Source organism: Bombina bombina, chromosome 6 (genome assembly GCF_027579735.1).
Source record: "Bombina bombina isolate aBomBom1 chromosome 6, aBomBom1.pri, whole genome shotgun sequence".
Taxonomy (NCBI): domain Eukaryota; kingdom Metazoa; phylum Chordata; class Amphibia; order Anura; family Bombinatoridae; genus Bombina; species Bombina bombina.
The window spans coordinates 1,020,946,048-1,020,973,693 of NC_069504.1; the positions used below are offsets into that span (position 1 = coordinate 1,020,946,048).

The 27,646-nt window shown below is 41.3% G+C and overlaps 1 protein-coding gene across 1 annotated transcript in view; it reads left to right on the plus strand.

Annotated features, from left to right (window-relative positions):
• PARP11 (poly(ADP-ribose) polymerase family member 11) overlaps positions 1 to 27,646 on the plus strand; it is a 201,540-nt gene that overhangs the window by 73,346 nt on the left and 100,548 nt on the right. The window contains exon 5 of the mRNA XM_053718746.1: positions 14,017 to 14,092. Within this exon, the coding sequence (XP_053574721.1) occupies positions 14,017 to 14,092 (76 nt within the window). The remainder of the gene's footprint in view (positions 1 to 14,016; positions 14,093 to 27,646) is intronic.

The following is a 27,646-nucleotide window of genomic DNA, read 5'->3' on the forward strand; positions in this document are numbered from 1 at the left end:
AGGGACAACGGGAGCGGGGACCATGCTTTAAGCATATTTTTCAAGTTTCTCAGCAGGGGGCCATAATTTATCGAGTACCACCTCTGTGGGTCGGTATGAAGGGTTATTCCCAAATATTTAAAGTTTCCTTCAACCACCTTAAAATCAAAGTTTGGGATTTGCCTATCACCTTTGGCAAGTAACCATGTTAATTCTGTTTTGTCTGTATTAATCACGTACCCTGAGATCTTACTAAACTCCTCAATCAACTCCATCACCTTAGGAATATTCCTACAGGGGTCTTGAATAAACAGTACCATATCATCGGCAAAAAGCGAGATATGTGAGACCGTGTCTCCTATCTGCATTCCTTCCAATTGTGCCCTAATTTTCCACGCCAGGGGTTCAATCGCAATATCAAAAAGAAGCGGAGACAGGGGGCAACCCTGCCTCGTGCCTCTATGGAGCATAAAGGGTGGAGTAGCCGTCCCATTCACAAGAATGGAGGCCTGCGGGACCTTGTATAAGTTGGATATCGCCTTTACAAATGGACCTTCTATCCCCATTTTTCCAAAAGTGTGAAAAAGATGTTCCCATAGGACTTTATCGAAAGCTTTTTCAGCATCGATCAGTAACAAGGCTGCTTCCCTATGATTTCTCCTTTCCTTATTGTCTTGTGAGACCCTCCAATAGTACTGTATGATTGTTTGAATTTTCCTGATATTAAGTACCGAGGATCGTCCTTTAACAAAACCTGTCTGGTCACTGTGGATTAGTAACGGCAGAACATTAGCTAGCCTGTTTGCTAGGATTTTTGTAAGGATTTTATAATCCTGATTTAACAGGGATATAGGCCGATAGGATTGGGGTAGAAGAGGATCGCGACCTTCTTTTGGTATAATACTGATGTGGGCTTCTGCAAATCTAGCCGATGGCACCACTGTATCATCCAATAGTCCATTAAATAACCTTGCGAGAGTCTCAGCTATATCTGGCCCCATAATTTTGTAGAACTCCGCCGGCAGCCCGTCCGGGCCGGGGGACTTCTCCAATTTCAAATCTTTAATTGTGTCTACAATTTCCTCTGGGGTAATGGGGGAATTAATTCCCCTGAGTTGGTCTTGTTCTATTTGTGGCAGCTGAATGGGGCCCCAAAATCTGTCTCTGTCAGAGTCATGTATATGTTGTTTAGAATAGAGACCTCTATAGAAATTGGTGAATGCATTTTGAATGTCTGTTTCCCTATTAAGTATGGCGGCTCCTTGTTTAATCGCTAGGATTGAGCTTCTCTTTCTGGTCAGTCTAGTCACTCTAGCTAGTAATTTCCCAGTTTTACTTCCAAACCTGTAGTATTTAGCTTGCGTTTTGGAATAAGCTCTGTTAGTTTGTTGGAAGATGTAGTTATCTCTAAGTGTTTTAGCTTCCTTATATTTATATCTGGTTGTGGTGGTGGGATTTCTGAGGTATCTGTTCCTAGCATTTATAAGGCGTACTAAAAGCTGTTCTGTTTTTTGCTTGTTTTGTTTTTTAATTGATGCAGCATAAGTTGATATGGTTCCTCTCAGAACTGCCTTGGCCGTTTCCCAAAATAGGAGAGGGTCGTCTATGTGTTCTCTATTAAGGTCCATGTATGTGTGCCATTCTTCAAGAATATGCCTATAGAAGTTTGGGTCTCTATATAGGTAAGTTGGGAAAATCCATTTATTAGGTGTGCGAGCATTGCCACCCGCGTGGAACTTGATCCCTATAGGAGCGTGGTCGGAGATTGTAATAGGGTCCACCGCAGCCTCTGCAACTCTTGGGCAGAAGCTCGAGGAAACCAGAAAATAGTCTAATCTCGAAAGAGTATCCTTTGCCACGGACATACATGTGAATTCTCTACTTTCTGGGTGTTTGGCTCTCCACACATCTTGCAAGTTCAGAGATCTCGCCAATGTGCGTATAATCAGTGACTCCTTTTTTGAGTTCTGTACTCTTTGTGCTGAAGGGGTGTTTCTGTCTGGATTAGAAAATCTGTCAGCGGGGACCTGTGGGGCTATGTTAAAATCACCTCCAATGAGGAGAGGTAAAGTGGTAAATTTCAACATTTCTGAGTGTAGTGTCTTCCAGAACATTTGCTTCTGGGTTTGCGGTCCATATACACCAACTAGCGCAAAAGACAACCCCCCCCCCGTTTCTAGCTGAATCATGATATATCTACCTTCTTGATCAATTAGTGTTTTGGTAATAGTGTATTGCAAGGACTTCTTAAACAGGATCGCCACCCCTCTAGCCCTTCTCTGTTCATATGGCGTATAGATAACCTCTCCCACCCAACTCTGCCTCAGCTTCTGGTGCTCTAATTGTGAAAGGTGTGTCTCTTCCAGAATAGCAATGTCGGTTCCTCTAGAGTGTAAATACCTTAATATTGATCTACGCTTTTGCGGGGACGTAATACCTCCCACATTCCAACTCATGATAGATAGGTTACTACATGACATGAGGGACTGTATTATGTGCTGGATATGCAGATGTGTGTGTTATTGTGGGGAGAGGTGCTATGACAGTTGTGAAATACCTTAGGAGTTTTGTTAGTATTGTGACAATGGTCTTCCGACTATGACTAATTTCCCCCCTCACTGGTTCCCCGGGAGAGAGGCAAGCATCCTGTTGGCTAGAAAAAAAAAAGTTAAGTAAATAACATAAAAAACTGTTTTGAACAAACAATGACATTTCTATCAAGTCACACCAATTTTCCTTCAACACTAGATTGGTGTGCATAGTGCAATTTTGTGTGTGCAGTACACTTCCCCCTGATTCTAGATCCCCTGATATAAGGCAAGTTTATATACTCTTAGTTCCCATTCCCTCCTCCTCTTTTCTCTTTTATTCCTTTCCTTTTTGTGGGCAATTTCAGCCCAAGAAATTGAGCCACTTAGGGATGTCTTAAATGTAGCGTTCTTCCCCATCTAATATGAGTGATTGGTTACCTCCCCAGATCCCTTTTCTAGCAGCTACGATAAGTACATAAGTATACAGGGGAGGATCTCTTTCCAACTCTCCATTTCAGGCTTACGACAATTAGTGGCCATTTATATGGACTGCAACCCTACAGGTGCTGAATGTCTTCTCACTGACCAGTTCTAATAGTCTTTTGGAAAGGGCTACTCTTACTTCGCTAAGATCAGCATTACCTAATTTATCATGAATATTACGGCATCCTGACTAAGAAAATTTTAGGTATATGTAGTGTAACATAACAATAACAAAAGTATGAACTGTTGAACAAATATGAAAAGGAAAAACATCAAACCATCTCCATGGTAGGAGTACTTGCTAAATAGTTGACCTATTGTTGGTCTAGGTTTGTCCCTCTCTTATAAGCTATATGCCAGATAATAAGAGTCTTTATTTATTGTCTCTTGGGACTCATCTACACCCTCTCAGGTGCCATTTGCTGCAGGATCTTTTTCCTGTCTCAGGAATTTCTGGAGTTGTCTAGGGTCCTCAAAGAATTTAACCCCTTTCTGGGTCTGAAGCTTAAGTTTCGCAGGGAACATTAAGGAAAAGGTGCGACCAGCCTCTGTTAGTGATTTACAATAAGGCGAGAACTCCCTTCTCCTTCTAGATATTTCCGCTGAGTAGTCTTGGAATATCAGAATCTTCTTCCCCTCAAAACTTAGGGGCGAGGACTGGCGATAGGCTCTCAGAAGTAGAATTTTGTCCTTGAAATTAAGATATCGGATCATTACTTGCCGTGGCCCTCTCACATTTTTCTGGTCTTGACTAGAGCTACCTACTCTATGAGCTCTCTCAACAATACATGGTATGTCTTCAGGCCTCAAGTGTAGCAAAGTGGGTAAGGTTCGTTCAGCAAACTCAATTAAGTCTGTATTTGGCACAGTTTCTGGAAGACCGACAATGCGCAGGTTATTGCGCCTCGAGCGGTTTTCAAGGTCGTCAACTTTATCTAGCAATAACTTGTTCTGGGCCTCAAGTGCTCTGATCTTTGTAGAACTTTCTCTTTGCAAGACTTCTCCATCTCCAACTCTCTGCTCCACATGTTGGAGCCTAGATGAGAAAGACTTAAAATCAGATGAGAGTGAGTCCATCCCTGTCTGTAGCTGCTCTATCTTGGGTAGAAATAGGGCCGAGATTTGAGAAACAATTGGGTGGGTGTCCGTCAGACCCTCATCCATAATCTCTGCGGTCATGTTTTCTGCAGCGTGTACCTCGGCAGCAACTTTAGATTTCCTTTCTTGATGTTTCTGCCTATTAGACATGGTGCCGGTAGTTTTGACGTAGCTGGAGTAGTATTTCTGCATGCACCTATCCCGAATCTTATTCTCGCCCCCAGTAGTGAAAATCAGACAGATAAAAGAGTCTCTAGGCCCAGCTATTATTTGCTGGTGTTCTGGTCTCCTTTAGGTAGCTTGTGCCTCTAACGTTTATACATTTGCAGACTGTAGGGGTTCAGTGCACTGCATGTTTTTTATATCACATTCGGTCGTTTTTCAGCATCTTCCCGCCCCAGAAGGCCCCAGGGGGATGCCCGCATATCTAGCAAGTTCAGTGCCGTGAGTTATCCGAGTGGCAAAAAGAGGAAAAACATATATACCGCTGGGCAAAAGAGGTTATCCAATCTAACACACAGTCTCTTCTATGTCTTATTATCTACCTCTTGTGTATCAGGTTCTGGTGCAGTGTCTTTTGAGAAAATGTGTACGGCTGTGGCCACGTGTAGCGGCAGCTGGGGAGCAGATTAGATTGCGTAGTTCTTTTTTCTTTCCTATTAGCCTGCTCACCATCTGAAAATTATGTCTTCCACCTTTCCTAAGCCCTTTCCTCAGCTTTACCGGGGGTCGGGGGCTATTAGTAATGCTTTCTGCCTCAAGGCCCTTGTGTTATGTCTTTTTCAAGTTCCCCAGCAGGATAAAAGATAAAGTGGGTAAAATGGCGGCCGGAGCGCCGCTTTGCAACTCACCACCAGCTGCCCTCACTGTCCGTGCTTATCTCTGACCCTCAAATGGTATGTCCTGCCAGACCAGCCACACTAGAACCGACCGCTGTCCTTCTTTCCTCTGCCGTCCTGTTGTTTCTCTGACCGTTGCCACGGTCTCTCGCCTTCCGCTTTAATTCTTTTATTCCTCACCGGTGGTGGAGCAGATCTACTGTGCTCCTTGTTATTTGATGTCGGGCAGGTATATGGAATAGTTCTGCCAAGGATTCTAACTTATCCGGCCGTAGTTTTGTTGAAAGGCTTAAGTTGTGGGCTAGTGTTCCCGGAGCTCCACAGACTTGCGTCCTCTCACATCGGCCGCCCACCGGAAGTCCGTCAGTGCCCCTGTTTTTAATAGTATTTTTTTTAAAACTGGGCACTTTAGTTAACATTCACTTTAACTGTTAGTAACAATAACAAATCTTCCTTAAAGTCTATGACGATTTGTGGTGTTACTGCCAGTGTGTTTATGTGTCTTATTTTTTCACCCCAGTGTTAAAGTCAGGGACAGTTTTTGGCCCGTGCCAATTAGTGATAAGCCAAGGGCCACAGGGTTTTAGTGGGGGCAGCAAATTTTTAAGACTATCTTTGTGTCACTCCCATACACTCCAAGAGATAGAAATGGTTTATAGCTGGTGTAAAGGTGGCCCAGAAAAGGCATGTTTTTTGTGTGTCTGGCAGGAATGAGTGAATAGTTAACTGCTCAATACATTTTTGAGAAATATATATGAGACAAAGAGAGGTTAATAGTGAGTCGTATACACACACACATAAACTCAGAAGTTTGTGTCTATAAAGATATGAATGGGGGTGTTCTGTAATATTTCTCTACCTCGTTACGTTGTCCTACTTACGTAACGCGTACGGCTAAGCCTACATCTAGATAGAGAACTTTCATATCCGCCATTTTTGTTTTGTTTTTAGAAACGGAGGCTGATGTTAAAATAGTATGGTCACAAAATATGTATAGTATTAGCTTGTGATGATAGCGTTAATTTTATAAATGTATTTTGCAGGCTAATAATCTAAACATATCTGTACCCTGAAAAGCTACATTTATAAAATTGATGCTATCATCACAAGTTAATAACATACATAATATTTTTGGTTTATGTTTTAAAGTTTTATGTTTGAACGAGATCTGCACTCAAAACAGCCAAATATAACCATCCGATCAATATTTTGACATCAGCCTCCGTTTGAAACAAAAATGGCGGATATGAAAGTGCTCTATCTAGATGTAGGCTTGGCTGTACGCTTTACGTAGGTAGGAAAACGTAACACAATAGGCAAATATTACCGAGCAGGGGCCCTGCAAATCTTGAGAGAGGTGTTTGCACAAACAGCTTAATTATCATTCAGATATGTAGTTTTTTTTAGAAAACCCCAGATAAATTCACACACACTCTCAGTTTACATATCTGCACCTACAAATTCTAACTTGCTTTTAAATAAAATTCATTATAAGATCTTTCATAATGTAATAGTAAACAATACATGCTAATTCTATATGTTACAATTTATATATATTATTCAGACGCTTTTATGCATCTACTCTTGGAGTTGCTTTATACGTACTGTGCTGAATAGCAAAATGCCTACATGCAAAAAATGCTTTAAAATAATTTAAAACTGACATTTTATTATTACTATTTAAGATTACTTGAAAGACTTGGTGTGTATTCTTTATGTTATCTATCTCTTAATTGTGGCCAGTTTGTGTTAGCTGTAAATTAGTACGCTTCTCTGTACACTCATTTTGTAATATGTCAATGGTTTTGGCAATTTTGCAGCATTTTGAAAGAAAATTAGGTTATGATTTTTTTTGCCTCCTTATGGAGCATAGATGATGCACAGTTTTTACAAAAAAATATGTTTTTATTTTAATATTCCTTTAATTACTAACCAGCAGAAAACATGGCAACAGTGTGAATCATTTTAAAGGGAAATTTCTTTTAAAACAATATAGCAAAAATAACATCAGTTTTCATTTTTTTCCCTAACAGAGAAGCACAGACTTTGATGGCAAGTAAGAAACAGAAAGCCTATCTAGTTTGCCTATATTCCTACCAAGAATGAAGGTTTAAAGGAAGAGTCTAGTCAAAATTAAACTTTCATGATTCAGATAGAGCATGCAATTTCTTTCATGTAATTAGCAAGAGTCCATGAGCTAGTGACGTATGGGATATACATTCCTACCAGGAGGGGCAAAGTTTCCCAAACCTCAAAATGCCCATAAATACACTCCTCACCACACCCACAAATCAGTTTTACAAACTTTGCCTCCTATGGAGGTGGTGAAGTAAGTTTGTGCTAGATTCTACGTTGATATGCGCTCCGCAGCAGGTTGGAGCCCGGTTTTCCTCTCAGCGTGCAGTGAATGTCAGAGGGATGTGAGGAGAGTATTGCCTATTTGAATGCAATGATCTCCTTCTACGGGGTCTATTTCATAGGTTCTCTGTTATCGGTCGTAGAGATTCATCTCTTACCTCCCTTTTCAGATCGACGATATACTCTTATATATATACCATTACCTCTGCTGATTTTCGTTTCAGTACTGGTTTGGCTTTCTACAACATGTAGACGAGTGTCCTGGGGTAAGTAAGTCTTATTTTTTGTGACACTCTAAGCTATGGTTGGGCGCTTTTTTATAAAGTTCTAAATATATGTATTCAAACATTTATTTGCCTTGACTCAGGATGTTCAACATTCCTTATTTTCAGACAGTCAGTTTCATATTTGGGATAATGCATTTGAATCAATCATTTTTTTCTTACCTTAAAAAATTTGACTTTTTCCCTGTGGGCTGTTAGGCTCGCGGGGGCTGAAAATGCTTCATTTTATTGCGTCATTCTTGGCACAGACTTTTTTGGCGCAAAAAATCTTTTCTGTTTCCGGCGTCATACGTGTCGCCGGAAGTTGCGTCATTTTTTGACGTTCTTTTGCGCCAAAAATGTCGGCGTTCCGGATGTGGCGTCATTTTTGGCGCCAAAAGCATTTAGGTGCCAAATAATGTGGGCGTCTTATTTGGCGCTAAAAAAATATGGGCGTCGCTTTTGTCTCCACATTATTTAAGTCTCATTTTTCATTGCTTCTGGTTGCTAGAAGCTTGTTCTTTGGCATTTTTTCCCATTCCTGAAACTGTCATTTAAGGAATTTGATCAATTTTGCTTTATATGTTGTTTTTTCTCTTACATATTGCAAGATGTCTCATGTTGCATCTGAGTCAGAAGATACTTCAGGAAAATCGCTGCCTGGTGCTGGAACTACCAAAGCTAAGTGTATCTGCTGTAAACTTTTGGTAGCTGTTCCTCCAGCTGTTTGTATTAAATGTCATGACAAACTTGTTAATGCAGAAAATATTTCCTTTAGTAAAATACCATTACCTGTTGCAGTTCCATCAACATCTAATGTTCAGAGTGTTCCTGATAACATAAGAGATTTTGTTTCTGAATCCATTAAGAAGGCTATGTCTGTTATTCCTCCTTCTAGTAAACATAAAAAAGTCTTTTAAAACTTCTCTTTATCCAGATGAATTTTTAAATGAACATCATCATTCTGATTCTAATGATTCTTCTGGTTCAGAGGATTCTGTTTCAGAGGTTGATGCTGATAAATCTTCATATTTATTTAAAATGGAATTTATTCGTTCTTTACTTAAAGAAGTCCTAATTGCATTAGAAATTGAGGATTCTGGTCCTCTTGATACTAAATCTAAACATTTAGACAAGGTCTTTAAATCTCCTGTTATTCCAGAAGTTTTTCCTGTTCCTGGTGCTATTTCTGAAGTAATTTCCAGGGAATGGAATAATTTGGGTAATTCATTTACTCCTTCTAAACGTTTTAAGCAATTATATCCTGTGCCGTCTGACAGATTAGAGTTTTGGGACAAAATCCCTAAAGTTGATGGGGCTATCTCTACCCTTGCTAAACGTACTACTATTCCTACGGCAGATGGTACTTCCTTTAAGGATCCTTTAGATAGGAAAATTGAATCCTTTCTAAGAAAAGCTTATTTGTGTTCAGGTAATCTTCTTAGACCTGCTATATCTTTGGCGGATGTTGCTGCAGCTTCAACTTTTTGGTTGGAAACTTTAGCGCAACAAGTAACAGATCATGATTCTCATAACATTATTATTCTTCTTCAACATGCTAATAATTTTATCTGTGATGCCATTTTTTATATTATCAGAGTTGATGTCAGGTTTATGTCTCTAGCTATTTTAGCTAGAAGAGCTTTATGGCTTAAAACTTGGAATGCTGATATGTCTTCTAAATCGACTCTACTTTCCCTTTCTTTCCAGGGTAATAAATTATTTGGTTCTCAGTTGGATTCTATTATCTCAACTGTTACTGGTGGGAAAGGAACTTTTTTACCACAGGATAAAAAATCTAAGGGTATAAACAGGGCTAATAATCGTTTTCGTTCCTTTCGTTTCAACAAAGAACAAAAGCCTGATCCTTCATCCTCAGGAGCAGTTTCAGTTTGGAAACCATCTCCAGTCTGGAATAAATCCAAGCCTTCTAGAAAAGCAATGCCAGCTTCTAAGTCCACATGAAGGTGCGGCCCTCATTCCAGCTCAGCTGGTAGGGGGCAGATTATGTTTTTTCAAAGAAATTTGGATCAATTCTGTTCACAATCTTTGGATTCAGAACATTGTTTCAGAAGGGTACAGAATTGGTTTCAAGATAAGACCTCCTGCAAAGAGATTTTTTCTTTCCCGTGTCCCAATAAACCCAGCGAAAGCTCAAGCATTTCTGAAATGTGTTTCAGATCTAGAGTTGGCTGGAGTAATTATGCCAGTTCCAGTTCTGGAACAGGGGCTGGGGTTTTATTTGAATCTCTTCATTGTACCAAAGAAGGAGAATTCCTTCAGACCAGTTCTGGATCTAAAAATATTGAATCGTTATGTAAGGTTACCAACATTCAAAATGGTAACTGTAAGGACTATCCTGCCTTTTGTTCAGCAAGGGCATTATATGTCTACAATAGATTTACAGGATGCATATCTGCATATTCCGATTCATCCAGCTCACTATCAGTTTCTGAGATTCTCTTTCCTGGACAAGCATTACCAGTTTGTGGCTCTGCCATTTGGCCTAGCAACAGCTCCAAGAATTTTTACAAAGGTTCTCGGTGCCCTTCTGTCTGTAATCAGAGAACAGGGTATTGTGGTATTTCCTTATTTGGACGATATCTTGGTACTTGCTCAGTCTTCACATTTAGCAGAATTTCATACGAATCGACTTTTGTTGTTTCTTCAAGATCATGGTTGGAGGATCAATTCACTAAAAAGTTCATTGATTCCTCAGACAAGGGTAACCTTTTTGGGTTTCCAGATAGATTCAGTGTCCATGACTCTGTCTTTGACAGACAAGAGACGTCTAAAATTGATTTCAGCTTGTCGAAACCTTCAGTCACAATCATTCCCTTCGGTAGCCTTATGCATGGAAATTCTAGGTCTTATGACTGCTGCATCGGACGCGATCCCCTTTGCTCATTTTCACATGCGACCTCTTCAGCTCTGTATGCTGAACCAATGGTGCAGGGATTACACAAAGATATCTCAATTAATATCTTTAAAACCGATTGTACGACACTCTCTGACGTGGTGGACAGATCACCATCGTTTAGTTCAGGGGGCTTCTTTTGTTCTTCCGACCTGGACTGTAATTTCAACAGATGCAAGTCTTACAGGTTTGGGAATCTCAGGAGGTGAGATTACCGATCAATATTATGGAACTCCGTGCAATTTTCAGAGCTCTTCAGTCTTGGCCTCTTCTGAAGAGAGAATCGTTCATTTGTTTTCAGACAGACAATGTCACAACTGTGGCATACATCAATCATCAAGGAGGGACTCACAGTCCTCTGGCTATGAAAGAAGTATCTCGAATTCTGGTTTGGGCGGAATCCAGCTCCTGTCTAATCTCTGCGGTTCATATTCCAGGTATAGACAATTGGGAAGCGGATTATCTCAGTCGCCAAACGTTGCATCCGGGCGAATGGTCTCTTCACCCAGAGGTATTTCTTCAGATTGTTCAAATGTGGGAACTTCCAGAAATAGATCTGATGGCTTCTCATCTAAACAAGAAACTTCCCAGGTATCTGTCCAGATCCCGGGATCCTCAGGCGGAGGCAGTGGATGCATTATCACTTCCTTGGAAGTATCATCCTGCCTATATCTTTCCGCCTCTAGTTCTTCTTCCAAGAGTAATCTCCAAGATTCTGAAGGAATGCTCGTTTGTTCTGCTGGTAGCTCCAGCATGGCCTCACAGGTTTTGGTATGCGGATCTTGTCCGGATGGCCTCTTGCCAACCGTGGACTCTTCCGTTAAGACCAGACCTTCTGTCGCAAGGTCCTTTTTTCCATCAGGATCTCAAATCCTTAAATTTAAAGGTATGGAGATTGAACGCTTGATTCTTGGTCAAAGAGGTTTCTCTGACTCTGTGATTAATACTATGTTACAGGCTCTTAAATCTGTATCTAGAGAGATATATTATAGAGTCTGGAAGACTTATATTTCTTGGTGTCTTTCTCATCATTTTTCCTGGCATTCTTTTAGAATTCCGAGAATTTTACAGTTTCTTCAGGATGGTTTAGATAAAGGTTTGTCCGCAAGTTCCTTGAAAGGTCAAATCTCTGCTCTTTCTGTTCTTTTTCACAGAAAGATTGCTAATCTTCCTGATATTCATTGTTTTGTACAAGCCTTGGTTCGTATAAAATCTGTCATTAAGTCAATTTCTCCTCCTTGGAGTTTGAATTTGGTTCTGGGAGCTCTTCAAGCTCCTCCGTTTGAACCTATGCATTCATTGGACATTAAATTACTTTCTTGGAAAGTTTTGTTCCTTTTGGTCATCTCTTCTGCCAGAAGAGTCTCTGAATTGTCTGCTCTTTCTTGTGAGTCTCCTTTTCTGATTTTTCATCAGGATAAGGCGGTGTTGCGAACTTCTTTTAAATTTTTACCTAAGGTTGTGAATTCCAACAACATTAGTAGAGAAATTGTGGTTCCTTCATTATGCCCTAATCCTAAGAATTCTAAGGAGAAATCATTGCATTCTTTGGATGTTGTTAGAGCTTTAAAATATTATGTTGAAGCTACTAAGACTTTCTGAAAGACTTCTAGTCTATTTGTCATCTTTTCCGGTTCTAGAAAAGGCCAGAAAGCTTCTGCCATTTCTTTGGCATCTTGGTTGAAATCTTTAATTCATCATGCCTATGTTGAGTCGGGTAAAACTCCGCCTCAGAGGATTACAGCTCATTCTACTAGGTCAGTTTCTACTTCCTGGGCGTTTAGGAATGAAGCTTCGGTTGATCAGATTTGCAAAGCAGCAACTTGGTCTTCTTTCCATACTTTTACTAAATTCTACCATTTTGATGTGTTTTCTTCTTCTGAAGCTGTTTTTGGTAGAAAAGTACTTCAGGCAGCTGTTTCAGTTTGAATCTTCTGCTTATATTTTTAATATTAAACTTTATTTTGGGTGTGGATTATTTTCAGCGGAATTGGCTGTCTTTATTTTATCCCTTCCTCTCTAGTGACTCTTGCGTGGAAGATCCACATCTTGGGTAGTCATTATCCCATACGTCACTAGCTCATGGACTCTTGCTAATTACATGAAAGAAAACCTAATTTATGTAAGAACTTACCTGATAAATTCATTTCTTTCATATTAGCAAGAGTCCATGAGGCCCGCCCTTTTTGTGGTGGTTATGATTTTTTTGTATAAAGCACAATTATTCCAATTCCTTATTTTTTATGCTTTCGCACTTTTTCTTATCACCCCACTTCTTGGCTATTCGTTAAACTGATTTGTGGGTGTGGTGAGGGGTGTATTTATGGGCATTTTGAGGTTTGGGAAACTTTGCCCCTCCTGGTAGGAATGTATATCCCATACGTCACTAGCTCATGGACTCTTGCTAATATGAAAGAAATGAATTTATCAGGTAAGTTCTTACATAAATTATGTTTTTAAGCAATTTTCTAATTTACTCCTATTATCATTTTTTTCTTTGTTCTCTTACTATCTTTATTTGAAAAAGCAAGACTGTACGCATAGGAGCCGGCCCATTTTTTGTTCAGCACATGGGTAGCACTTTCTGATTGGTGTCTAAATACAGCCACCAATCACCAAGCCCTACCCAGGTGCTGAACCAAAAATGGTCCGGCTCTTAGCTTACATTCAAATAAAGATACCAAGAGAACGAAGAAAATTTGAAATTTGGAGTAAATTAGAAAGTTGCTTAAATTGCCTGCTCTATCTGAATCATGAAAGTTTAATTTTGACTAGGCTATTCCTTTAATTAGCCTTTAGGATACCCCCATGGCATTCTTATATTAACCCCTTTATGACCACAATGTACCCTGTATGTCACTGGTCGTTAAGGTTTTTTTCAGGACATAATAGCACAAGTCTAGCAAGAACACGCTATTAATGCCCTCCCTCCAGCAGGCTTTGTGGAATAGAGCAGTCTCAACGCTGGTGGCAAGACCGCACTATAAAACAATCAAGTCCCAAAAAAAGGCCAGCGACATACAGGGTACGTCGCTGGTCCTTAAGGGGTTAACTTACTGTACTTGTCCCCACAACTTGAAAGTCTATGCCATGAAAAATATGCCTAAGGACTAGAAACTACACATAAGCCACAGGATATGTCCCAGTCCTCATATCTCCCACCTTGTACACAATCAATGCGCTCTGTAAAACCTAACCTATCACCTCTCCTTCGAAAGTTTAACTTTCCAGACAAAATAAATCTTGCATTGCCTTGTCTCAGTGCAGCAACTACAATCAACAAATCAAGTTACTCCTTCTATGTACTCTTGTAAGCTGTTCCTAGCACCTAATGTATTAATTTGTTTTGTTTAATCTGTTTTGGGTATCTGATTTGATTTTATTGTTAATCAGTGGGACTAATGCACCCAGCACTACAGAAGTTTGCAGCACTTTACAAATATATGAGGATCATAATAAGATCTAATAGTTGTCACTTTCATTTGCATTTGTAACTGAAAATTGGTGAGAACAAAATGCTTTCATAGTATTTTTATTTTTTATTTTAGAAATGAGCCAAACCAACTTATGCACCGGGAAAAAAAGACCAGTAAAGAGAGCGCCTTTTTCAATTACTGCTTTTAGGTAACTTAACACATGCTTTCTTGATGTCGCATAGAAATGTTCATGATTTTACAGATGGTGTGAGGATTAATTTCCTACCAGACATTGCATGTCTTTAGATGTTGTCAGTATATGACTAAAAGTATTCATTAAATTATATATTTACAGTTACTAGGCTGATGGGCATAAAACACACACAATAATTGTGTAGTTGCTACACACACTGTAAAATATAGTGAGAGGATAACTAGTAGTGTCATTCTTACATTTCGAGTAGTCTGAAGATATCTAGTAAACATAAAAAAGTGTATCAGAGCAATTCCAAAATATTTGGCTATGTGTAAACTCAGAAAATAGGATAGTATGCATTATTTTATGCTCAATCCTTATTTCTCTTGTTAAGTGTATCCAGTCCACGGATCATCCATTACTTTTCGTAATTTCAAAGCAGGAGCAGCCTCAACTTCCTCTGCACCAAAACAGGAAGGAGCTGTTGCTCGCTACAGACAAGGCTGGAGACCTAATCAGTCCTGGAACAAGGGCAAGCAGGCCAGGAAACCTGCTGCTGCCCCTAAGACAGCATGAATCGAGGGCCCCCGATCCGGGAACGGATCTAGTGGGGGGCAGACTTTCTCTCTTCGCCCAGGCTTGGGCAAGAGATGTCCAGGATCCCTGGGCGTTAGAGATCATATCTCAGGGATACCTTCTAGACTTCAAATTCTCTCCCCCAAGAGGGAGATTTCATCTGTCAAGGTTGTCAACAAACCAAATAAAGAAAGAGGCGTTTCTACGCTGCGTACAAGATCTTTTATTAATGGGAGTGATCCATCCGGTTCCGCGGTCGGAACAAGGACAAGGGTTTTACTCAAATCTGTTTGTGGTTCCCAAAAAAGAGGGAACTTTCAGGCCAATCTTGGATTTAAAGATCCTAAACAAATTCCTAAGAGTTCCATCGTTCAAAATGGAAACTATTCGGACAATTTTACCCATGATCCAAAAGGGTCAGTACATGACCACAGTGGATTTAAAGGATGCTTACCTTCACATACCGATTCACAAAGATCATTACCGGTATCTAAGGTTTGCCTTTCTAGACAGGCATTACCAGTTTGTAGCTCTTCCATTCGGATTGGCTACGGCTCCGAGAATCTTCACAAAGGTTCTGGGTGCTCTTCTGGCGGTACTAAGACCGCGAGGAATTGCGGTAGCTCCGTACCTAGACGACATTCTGATACAAGCTTCAAGCTTTCAAACTGCCAAGTCTCATACAGAGTTAGTACTGGCGTTTCTAAGGTCGCATGGATGGAAGGTGAACGAAAAGAAGAGTTCTCTCTTTCCACTCACAAGAGTTCCCTTCTTGGGGACTCTTATAGATTCTGTAGAAATGAAGATTTACCTGACAGAAGACAGGTTAACAAAGCTTCAAAATGCATGCCGTGTCCTTCATTCCATTCAACACCCGTCAGTAGCTCAATGCATGGAGGTGATCGGCTTAATGGTAGCAGCAATGGACATAGTACCCTTTGCACGCCTACATCTCAGACCGCTGCAATTGTGCATGCTAAGTCAGTGGAATGGGGATTACTCAGACTTGTCCCCTACTCTGAATCTGGATCAAGAGACCAGAAATTCTCTTCTATGGTGGCTTTCTCGGCCACATCTGTCCAGGGGGATGCCATTCAGCAGGCCGGACTGGACAATTGTAACAACAGACGCCAGCCTACTAGGTTGGGGCGCTGTCTGGAATTCTCTGAAGGCTCAGGGGCAATGGAATCAGGAGGAGAGTCTCCTACCAATAAACATTCTGGAATTGAGAGCAGTTCTCAATGCCCTTCTGGCTTGGCCCCAGTTAACAACTCGGGGGTTCATCAGGTTTCAGTCGGACAACATCACGACTGTAGCTTACATCAACCATCAGGGAGGGACAAGAAGCTCCCTAGCAATGATGGAAGTATCAAAGATAATTCGCTGGGCAGAGTCTCACTCTTGCCACCTGTCAGCAATCCACATCCCGGGAGTGGAGAACTGGGAGGCGGATTTCTTAAGTCGTCAGACTTTTCATCCGGGGGAGTGGGAACTTCATCCGGAGGTCTTTGCCCAAATACTTCGACGTTGGGGCAAACCAGAGATAGATCTCATGGCGTCTCGACAGAACGCCAAGCTTCCTCGTTACGGGTCCAGATCCAGGGATCCAGGAGCGGTTCTGATAGATGCTTTGACAGCACCTTGGACCTTTGGGATGGCTTATGTGTTTCCACCCTTCCCGATGCTTCCTCGATTGATTGCCAGAATCAAACAGGAGAGAGCATCAGTGATTCTAATAGCGCCTGCATGGCCACGCAGGACTTGGTATGCAGATCTAGTGGACATGTCATCCTGTCCACCTTGGTCGCTACCTCTGAAACAGGACCTTCTGATCCAGGGTCCCTTCAAACATCAAAATCTAATTTCTCTGAAGCTGACTGCTTGGAAATTGAACGCTTGATTTTATCAAAACGTGGTTTTTTCTGAGTCAGTTATTGATACCTTAATACAGGCTAGGAAGCCTGTTACCAGAAAGATTTACCATAAGATATGGCGCAAATACTTATATTGGTGCGAATCCAAGAGTTACTCATGGAGTAAGGTTAGGATTCCGAGGATATTGTCTTTTCTACAAGAAGGTTTAGAAAAGGTTTAGAAAAGGGTTTATCCGCTAGTTCCTTAAAGGGACAGATTTCAGCTCTGTCCATTCTTTTACACAAACGTCTGTCAGAAGTTCCGGACGTTCAAGCTTTTTGTCAGGCTTTAGCTAGGATCAAGCCTGTGTTTAAAACTGTTGCTCCACCATGGAGTTTGAACTTAGTTCTTAATGTTTTACAGGGGGTTCCGTTTGAACCCCTTCATTCCATTGATATCAAGTTGTTATCTTGGAAAGTTCTGTTTTTAATGGCGATTTCCTCGGCTCGAAGAGTCTCTGAGTTATCTGCCTTACATTGTGATTCTCCTTATCTGATTTTTCATTCAGACAAGGTAGTTCTGCGTACTAAACCTGGGTTCCTACCTAAGGTGGTCACTAACAGGAATATCAATCAAGAGATTGTGGTTCCATCTTTGTGTCCTAATCCTTGTCTCCAGCCTTGTCTGTAGCGAGCAACAGCTCCTTCCTGTTTTGGTGCAGAGGAAGTTGATGCTGCTCCTGCTTTGAAATTACGAAAAGTAATGGATGATCCGTGGACTGGATACACTACAAGAGAAATAAATTTATCAGGTAAGCATAAATTATGTTATCATCAGCTGATTGCACATAATGTTTTACGTTCGTATGTGATGTCCAACTGATGTCTATAATTAGGACTGTTCTTTGTCAAATGTACCATGAAGACTCAAGGTTGGTTCTTTGCTTGCAATTGCATTTTGTAACATTCTGCACATCTGCAATAGGTGTATTAACTACGCATTTTAAAAATCATAAAATGGCTAACTGCACAGTTGCAATAATTCTAGTTATGTTTTGAGCTTTTTCATCTTGATAAAGGTATTCCAATTTTATTAATCTGTTAACCCCTTAAGGATCAAGGGCTTTCCCAGTTTTCGTGCTTAACCCCTTAACCCCTTAACGACCGAGGACGTGCAGGGTACGTCCTCAGAAAAAAGGCAGTTAATGCCTGAGAACGTACCCTGCACGTCCTCGGTTTGGAAAGCAGCTGGAAGCGATCCTGATCACTTCCAGCTGCTTTCCGGTTATTGCAGGATGCCTCGATATCGAGGCATCCTGCAATAACAATTTTTGCCCCTCCGGTGCAGAGAGAGCCACTCTGTGGCCCTCTCTGCACCGGACATCGATGGCCGCATTCGTTGGTGGGTGGGAGCGTAAATGGGAGGTGGGTGGGCGGCCATCGATGGCTTCTTAGTCAGAGAGGGGGGCGGGATCGGGGGGCGGGATCGCCGGGGGCGCGCACAGGCGCGCGCGCGTGCACAGGGGGCGGCGGTGAGGGCGCGTGCACGGGGAGGGAGCGGGTGGGAACCGCTTACACTACAGAAAATTGTACATATTTTTGTACAATATAATAAAAATAAAACGTAATGGAAGGGATCTGGGAGGGGGTGGGGGATTGATCTGGGGGGGGGGGGGAGCTACACTACAGAAAAAAACTGAAATAAATGAAAAAAAAAAACATTTTTATATGCAAACTGGGTACTGGCAGACAGCTGCCAGTACCCAAGATGGCCCCCAATAAGGCAGTGGGGGGGGGGGGTAGAGAGCTGTTTTGGGGGGGGATCAGAGAGGTTGGGGGCTAAGGGGGGATCCTACATAGCAGCATATGTAAATATGCTTAAAAAAAAAAAGTAAAAAAAAAAACCTTTTATTTTAGTACTGGCAGACTTTCTGCCAGTACTTAAGATGGCGGGGACAATTGTGGGGTGGGGGAGGGAAGAGAGCTCTATGGGAGGGATCAGGGGGTCTGATGTGTCAGGTGGGAAGCTGATCTCTACACTAAAGCTAAAATTAACCCTGCAAGCTCCCTACAAGCTACCTAATTAACCCCTTCACTGCTGGGCATAATTCACGTTTTGTGCGCAGTGGCATTTAGCGGCCTTTTAATTACCAAAAAGCAACACCAAAGCCATATATGTCTGCTATTTCTGAACAAAGGGGATCCCAGAGAATCATTTACAACCATTTGTACCATAATTGCACAAGTTGTTTCTAAATAATTTCAGTGAGAAACCTAAAGTTTGTGAAAAAGTTGACTATTTTTTTTAATTTAATCGTATTTCGCGGTGAAATGGTGGCCTGAAATATACCAAAATGGGCCTAGATCAATACTTTGGGATGTCTTCTAAAAAATATATATATATACATGTCAAGGGATATTCAGGGATTCCTGAAAGATATCAGTGTTCCAATGTAACTAGCGCTAATTTTGAAAAAAAGTGGTTTGGAAATAGCAAAGTGCTACTTATATTTATGGCCCTATAACTTGCAAAAAAAGCAAAGAACATGTAAACATTGGGTATTTATAAACTCTGGACAAAATTTAGAAACTATTTAGCATGGGTGTTTTTTGGTGGTTGTAGATGTGTAACAGATTTTGGGGGTCAAAGTTAGAAAAAGTGTGGTTTTTTCCATTTTTTCCTCATATTTTATAATTTTTTTTATAGTAAATTATAAGATATGATGAAAATAATGGTATCTTTAGAAAGTCCATTTAATGGCGAGAAAAACGGTATATAATATGTGTGGGTACAGTAAATGAGTAAGAGGGAAATTACAGCTAAACACAAAGACCGCAAAAATGTAAAAATAGCCTTGGTCCCAAACGGACAGAAAATGGAAAAGTGCTGTGGTCATTAAGGGGTTAATGACCACGACATACCCTTTTTCTTCTGTTATGTGTGATCAGTCCACGGGTCATCATTACTTCTGGGATATTATCTGCTCCCCTACAGGAAGTGCAAGAGGATTCACCCAGCAGAGTTGCTATATAGCTCCTCCCCTCTACGTCACCCCCAGTCATTCTCTTGCACCCAAAGACTAGATAGGAGGTGTGAGAGGACTATGGTGATTATACTTAGTTTTTATAACTTCAATCAAAAGTTTGTTATTTTACAATAGCACCGGAGCGTGTTATTACTTCTCTGGCAGAGTTTGAAGAAGAATCTACCAGAGTTTTTCTTATGATTTTAACCGGAGTAGTTAAGATCATATTGCTGTTTCTCGGCCATCTGAGGGAGGTAAAAGCTTCAGATCAGGGGACAGCGGGCAGTTGAATCTGCATTGAGGTATGTAGCAGTTTTTATTTTCTGAATGGAATTGATGAGAAAATCCTGCTATACCGTTATAATGACATGTATGTATACTCTACACTTCAGTATTCTGGGGATGGTATTTCACCGGAATTACTCTGTAAAAGTACATTAAACCTTTTAATAGGTATTTAATTCATGTTAAACGTTTTTGCTGGAATGTAGAATCGTTTGCATTTCTGAGGTACTGAGTGAATAAATATTTGGGCATTATTTTTCCACTTGGCAGTTTGCTTGTTTTGATTATGACAGTTTCGTTTCTCTCTCACTGCTGTGTGTGAGGGGGAGGGGCCGTTTTTGGCGCTCTTTGCTACGCATCAAAAAATTTCCAGTCAGTTACACTTGTATTTTCTGCATGATCCGGTTCATCTCTAACAGAACTCAGGGGTCTTCAAACTTCTTTGAAGGGAGGTAGATTCTCTCAGCAGAGCTGTGAGATTTATGTAGTGACTGTGTTTTAAAACGTTGCTCTGTGATTTTTATGTTTAAAATTTAATTAGTGTTGCTTTACTAATGGGAACAAACCTTTGCTAACAAGTTGTGTTGTTTTTAAAGAGTGATGCTATAACTGTTTTTCAGTTCATTATTTCAACTGTCATTTAATCGTTTAGTGCTTCTTTGAGGCACAGTACGTTTTTGTTAAATAAGATTGTAACCAAGTTGCATGTTTATTGCTAGTGTGTTAAACATGTCTGATTCAGAGGAAGATACCTGTGTCATTTGTTCCAATGCCAAGGTGGAGCCCAATAGAAATTTATGTACTAACTGTATTGATGCTACTTTAAATAAAAGCCAATCTGTACAAATTGAACAAATTTCACCAAACAGCGAGGGGAGAGTTATGCCGTCTAACTCGCCTCACGTGTCAGTACCTGCGTCTCCCGCCCGGGAGGTGCGTGATATTATGGCGCCTAGTACATCTGGGCAGCCATTACAGATAACATTACAAGATATGGCTACTGTTATGACTGAAGTTTTGGCTAAGTTACCAGAACTAAGAGGCAAGCGTGATCACTCTGGGGTGAGAACAGAGTGCGCTGATAATTCTAGGGCCATGTCTGATACTGCGTCACAGCTTGCAGAGCATGAGGACGGAGAGCTTCATTCTGTAGGTGACGGTTCTGATCCAAGCAGATTGGATTCAGATATTTCAAATTTTAAATTTAAATTGGAAAACCTCCGTGTATTACTAGGGGAGGTCTTAGCGGCTCTTAACGATTGTAACACTGTTGCAATACCAGAGAAAATGTGTAGGTTGGATAAATACTTTGCTGGTACCGGCGAGTACTGACGTTTTTCCTATACCTAAGAGATTAACTGAAATTGTTACTAAGGAGTGGGATAGACCCGGTGTGCCGTTCTCACCCCCTCCAATATTTAGAAAGATGTTTCCAATAGACGCCACCACACGGGACTTATGGCAAACGGTCCCTAAGGTGGAGGGAGCAGTTTCTACTTTAGCTAAGCGCACCACTATCCCGGTGGAGGATAGCTGTGCTTTTTCAGATCCTATGGATAAAAAATTAGAGGGTTACCTTAAGAAAATGTTTGTTCAACAAGGTTTTATATTGCAACCCCTTGCATGCATCGCGCCGATTACGGCTGCGGCAGCATTTTGGATTGAGTCTCTGGAAGAGAACCTTAGTTCCGCTACGCTGGACGACATTACGGACAGGCTTAGAGTCCTTAAACTAGCTAATTCATTCATTTCGGAGGCCGTAGTACATTTAACCAAACTTACGGCTAAGAATTCAGGATTCGCCATTCAGGCACGTAGGGCGCTGTGGCTAAAATCCTGGTCGGCTGATGTAACTTCTAAGTCCAAATTACTTAATATACCTTTCAAGGGGCAAACTTTATTTGGGCCCGGTTTGAAAGAAATTATCGCTGACATTACAGGAGGTAAGGGCCACGCTCTACCTCAAGACAAAGCCAAAGCTAAGGCTAGACAGTCTAATTTTCGTCCCTTTCGGAATTTCAAAGCAGGTGCAGCATCAACTTCCACTGCACCAAAACAGGAAGGAGCTGTTGCTCGTTACAGACAAGGCTGGAAACCTAACCAGTCCTGGAATAAGGGCAAGCAGGCCAGAAAACCTGCTGCTGCCCCTAAGACAGCATGAACCGAGGGCCCCCGATCCGGGACCGGATCTAGTGGGGGGCAGACTCTCTCTCTTCGCCCAGGCTTGGGCAAGAGATGTCCAGGATCCCTGGGCGCTAGAGATCATATCTCAGGGATACCTTCTAGACTTCAAATTATCTCCCCCACGAGGGAGATTTCATCTGTCAAGGTTGTCAACAAACCAAATAAAGAAAGACGCGTTTCTACGCTGTGTACAAGATCTATTATTAATGGGAGTGATCCATCCGGTTCCGCGGTCGGAACAAGGACAAGGGTTTTACTCAAACCTGTTTGTGGTTCCCAAAAAAGAGGGAACTTTCAGGCCAATCTTGGATTTAAAGATCCTAAACAAATTCCTAAGAGTTCCATCGTTCAAAATGGAAACTATTCGGACAATCTTACCCATGATCCAAAAGGGTCAGTACATGACCACAGTGGATTTAAAGGATGCTTACCTTCACATACCGATTCACAAAGATCATTACCGATATCTAAGGTTTGCCTTCTTAGACAGGCATTACCAGTTTGTAGCCCTTCCATTCGGATTGGCTACGGCTCCAAGAATTTTCACAAAGGTTCTGGGTGCCCTTCTAGCGGTTCTGAGACCGCGAGGAATTTCGGTAGCTCCGTACCTAGACGACATTCTGATACAAGCTTCAAGCTTTCAAACTGCCAAGTCTCATACAGAGTTAGTTCTGGCATTTCTAAGGTCGCATGGATGGAAAGTGAACGAAAAGAAGAGTTCTCTCTTGCCTCTCACAAGGGTTCCATTCTTGGGGACTCTTATAGATTCTGTAGAAATGAAGATTTATCTGACAGAAGACAGATTAACAAAGCTTCTAAATGCATGCCGTGTCCTTCATTCCATTCAACTCCCGTCAGTAGCTCAATGCATGGAGGTGATCGGCTTAATGGTAGCAGCAATGGACATAGTACCCTTTGCACGCCTACATCTCAGACCGCTGCAATTGTGCATGCTGAGTCAGTGGAATGGGGATTACTCAGATTTGTCCCCCACTCTGAATCTGGATCAAGAGACCAGAAACTCTCTTCTATGGTGGCTTTCTCGGCCACATCTGTCCAGGGGGATGCCTTTCAGCAGGCCGGACTGGACAATTGTAACAACAGACGCCAGCCTTCTAGGTTGGGGCGCTGTCTGGAATTCTCTGAAGGCTCAGGGACAATGGAGTCAGGAGGAAAGTCTCCTGCCAATAAACATTCTGGAATTGAGAGCAGTTCTCAATGCCCTTCTAGCTTGGCCCCAGTTAAAGACTCGGGGGTTCATCAGGTTTCAGTCGGACAACATCACGACTGTAGCTTACATCAACCATCAGGGAGGGACAAGAAGCTCCCTAGCAATGATAGAAGTATCAAAGATAATTCGCTGGGCAGAGTCTCACTCTTGCCACCTGTCAGCAATCCACATCCCGGGAGTGGAGAACTGGGAGGCGGATTTCTTGAGTCGCCAGACTCTTCATCCGGGGGAGTGGGAACTTCATCCGGAGGTCTTTGCCCAAATACTTCGACGTTGGGGCAAACCAGAGATAGATCTCATGGCGTCTCGCCAGAACGCCAAACTTCCTCGCTACGGATCCAGATCCAGGGATCCGGGAGCGGTTCTGATAGATGCTTTGACAGCACCTTGGAACTTCAGGATGGCTTATGTGTTTCCACCCTTCCCGCTGCTTCCTCGATTGATTGCCAAAATCAAACAGGAGAGAGCATCAGTGATTCTAATAGCGCCTGCATGGCCGCGCAGGACTTGGTATGCAGATCTAGTGGACATGTCATCCTGTCCGCCGTGGTCTCTACCTCTAAGACAGGACCTTCTGATTCAGGGTCCATTCAAACATCAAAGTCTAACTTCTCTGAAGCTGACTGCTTGGAAATTGAACGCTTGATTTTATCAAAACGTGGGTTTTCTGAGTCGGTTATTGATACCCTGATACAGGCTAGGAAGCCTGTTACCAGAAAGATTTACCATAAAATATGGCGTAAATACCTATACTGGTGTGAATCCAAAGATTACTCCTGGAGTAAGGTTAGGATTCCTAGGATATTGTCTTTTTTACAAGAAGGTTTAGAAAAGGGTTTATCGGCTAGCTCATTAAAGGGACAGATCTCAGCTCTGTCCATCTTGTTACACAGGCGTCTGTCAGAAAATTCAGACATCCAGGCCTTTTGTCAGGCTTTAGCTAGGATCAAGCCTGTGTTTAAAACTGTTGCTCCGCCATGGAGTTTAAACTTAGTTCTTAACGTTTTACAGGGTGTTCCGTTTGAACCCCTTCATTCCATTGATATAAGATTGTTATCTTGGAAAGTTCTATTTTTAATGGCTATTTCCTCGGCTCGAAGAGTCTCTGAGTTATCAGCCCTACATTGTGATTCTCCTTATCTGATCTTTCACTCAGACAAGGTAGTTCTGCGTACTAAACCTGGGTTCTTACCTAAGGTTGTCTCTAACAGGAATATCAATCAAGAGATTGTTGTTCCCTCCTTGTGTCCAAATCCTTCTTCAAAGAAGGAACGTCTTCTACACAATCTGGATGTAGTTCGTGCCCTCAAGTTCTACTTGCAGGCAACTAAAGATTTTCGCCAAACTTCTTCCCTGTTTGTCGTTTATTCTGGACAGAGGAGAGGTCAAAAAGCTTCTGCTACCTCTCTCTCTTTTTGGCTTCGTAGCATAATACGTTTAGCCTATGAGACTGCTGGACAGCAGCCTCCTGAAAGAATTACAGCTCATTCCACTAGAGCTGTGGCTTCCACTTGGGCCTTTAAGAATGAGGCCTCTGTTGAACAGATTTGCAAGGCTGCAACTTGGTCTTCGCTTCATACTTTTTCCAAATTTTACAAATTTGACACTTTTGCTTCTTCGGAGGCTATTTTTGGGAGAAAGGTTCTTCAGGCAGTGGTTCCTTCTGTATAATGAGCCTGCCTATCCCTCCCGTCATCCGTGTACTTTTGCTTTGGTATTGGTATCCCAGAAGTAATGATGACCCGTGGACTGATCACACATAACAGAAGAAAACATAATTTATGCTTACCTGATAAATTCCTTTCTTCTGTTGTGTGATCAGTCCACGGCCCGCCCTGTTTTTTAAGGCAGGTACATATTTTTTAAATTATAATTCAGTCACCACTACACCCTTGGCTTCTCCTTTCTCGTTGGTCTTTGGTCGAATGACTGGAGGTGACGTAGAGGGGAGGAGCTATATAGCAACTCTGCTGGGTGAATCCTCTTGCACTTCCTGTAGGGGAGCAGATAATATCCCAGAAGTAATGATGACCCGTGGACTGATCACACAACAGAAGAAAGGAATTTATCAGGTAAGCATAAATTATGTTTTTATGATCAATCTTACTGATTAGTTGTTGCAGCCCTAGTGAGACCCCTAAGGAACCCTGGATTTAAATAGAGGGGGATATTAGAGCACTTAGGCAGTGAATGTACCACAGATGTTGCTGGGACCAGTCCCTTAGCCTCCTCCTGTTTAATTAGTCTGGCACAGGTGACGTGGGGACTTTTCCTGTTGACTTGCCTTTGTACTCTTTGTAATATCCTCTGCTGTTGCTGGCACACTACTGGATGGGCTCTCTACTGGAAGCTGTCTTTTCTTCAGCTGTAAGCAGGGTAGAGTGGGTGCATTTGAGGTAAGTGCAACCATTTCTTGCACTCACGTAGCCCACAGGCTATAAGCAGGTACACCAAATTTGAGATACATGATTGCCAGGGGACACATCTCATATGCAGACATTTCCACCTTTCTAGAATACATATCCTATTAGTCCAGTTTATTTGTATATATGTTTTATATGTGAGATTTTTATTTTATTTGAGAGGTACTCTATTTGCGCGCTTACATTTTACGGTAGCTCGCATCTGCGATTTTTTTTCTGTCAGTGCTATGCAGCCACACTACTAGATTTATAGTGCGCTCTAAGAGTTTTATAGCACACTGGGCATTTGATAGCGCCGGGCATGGTTTGCACGCGTTGGTTTTTCTGAACACGCATAACAGGTCCTTTTTAAATTCATTTATATTTTACTAAATAGTTTAGCACTTCCCAGCTTTTTCTTATTTTCTAATAATTTTTTTTGACAGTTTACATTAATCTTATTTGGCAGTTGAACAGCGCTGTTCAATAGCAGGTAGTTTTCCCACTGCAATATTCCTGACATTTGCACTGCATGCTAAGGCCCAGTTTTTAATTTTAAGTTACTCCTTTTAAGAGCCAGATTTATATTGTAAATTATATTATATATGTATGTGTGTGTATATGTATATATATATATATATATATATATATATGTGTGTATGTATGTGTATATATATATATATATGAATATATATATATATATATATATATATATATATATATATATATATATATATATATATACAGTATGTTGGTAAGCCTTCCAAGAGGGCAGTCTATATCTTGTACATACAAAAAATAAAAAATAGAACTACAGAAAAAAATAAACACATTATCCAAAATAAAAAAAATTAAACCTAATCCTTATGAAAATAAACCCCCAAAATAAAAACACCTCCTAATCTAATGCTAAACTACCAATAGCCCTTAAAAGTCCCCCCTAACAGTAAACCCCCCACCCACCAAACCCCCCAAAATAAAAAAAAACTAACACAAAAAAAATCTTAACTTCCCATTGCCCTGAAAAGGGCATTTGTATGGGCAATGTCCTTAAAAGTGCATTTAGCTTTTTTTCTCCAACATAGGTGTGTCCGGTCCACGGCGTCATCCTTACTTGTGGGATATTCTCTTCCCCAACAGGAAATGGCAAAGAGCCCAGCAAAGCTGGTCACATGATCCCTCCTAGGCTCCGCCTTCCCCAGTCATTCTCTTTGCCGTTGTACAGGCAACATCTCCACGGAGATGGCTTAGAGTTTTTTGGTGTTTAAATGTAGTTTTTATTCTTCAATCAAGAGTTTGTTATTTTAAAATAGTGCTGGTATGTACTATTTACTCTGAAACAGAAAAGAGATGAAGATTTCTGTTTGAAAGAGGAAAATGATTTTAGCAACCGTTACTAAAATCGATGGCTGTTTCCACACAGGACTGTTGAGAGGAATTAACTTCAGTTGGGGGAAACAGTGAGCAGACTTTTGCTGCTTGAGGTATGACACATTTCTAACAAGACTTGGTAATGCTGGAAGCTGTCATTTTCCCTATGGGATCCGGTAAGCCATTTTTATTAAATAAGAATAAAGGGCTTCACAAGGGCTTTAAAGACTGGTAGACATTTTTCTGGGCTAAAACGATTGATTTATATGCATTTTTAATAGTTTATAGCTTTGAGGAGTTATTTTAGTCTTGGGAATTATGTTAAATAACCGGCAGGCACTGTATTGGACACCTTTTTCACTGGGGGCCTTCTCTAATCATAGGCAGAGCCTCATTTTCGCGCCTCTATTGCGCAGTTGTTTTTGGGAAGCAAGGCATGCAGATGCATGTGTGAGGAGCTCAGATACATAGAAAAAGCTTACTGAAGGCGTCATTTGGTATCGTATTCCCCTTTGGGCTTGGTTGGGTCTCAGCAAAGCAGATACCAGGGACTGTATAGGGGTTAAATATAAAAACGGCTCCGGTTCCGTTATTTTAAGAGTTAAAGCTTTCAAATTTGGTGTGCAATACTTTTAAGG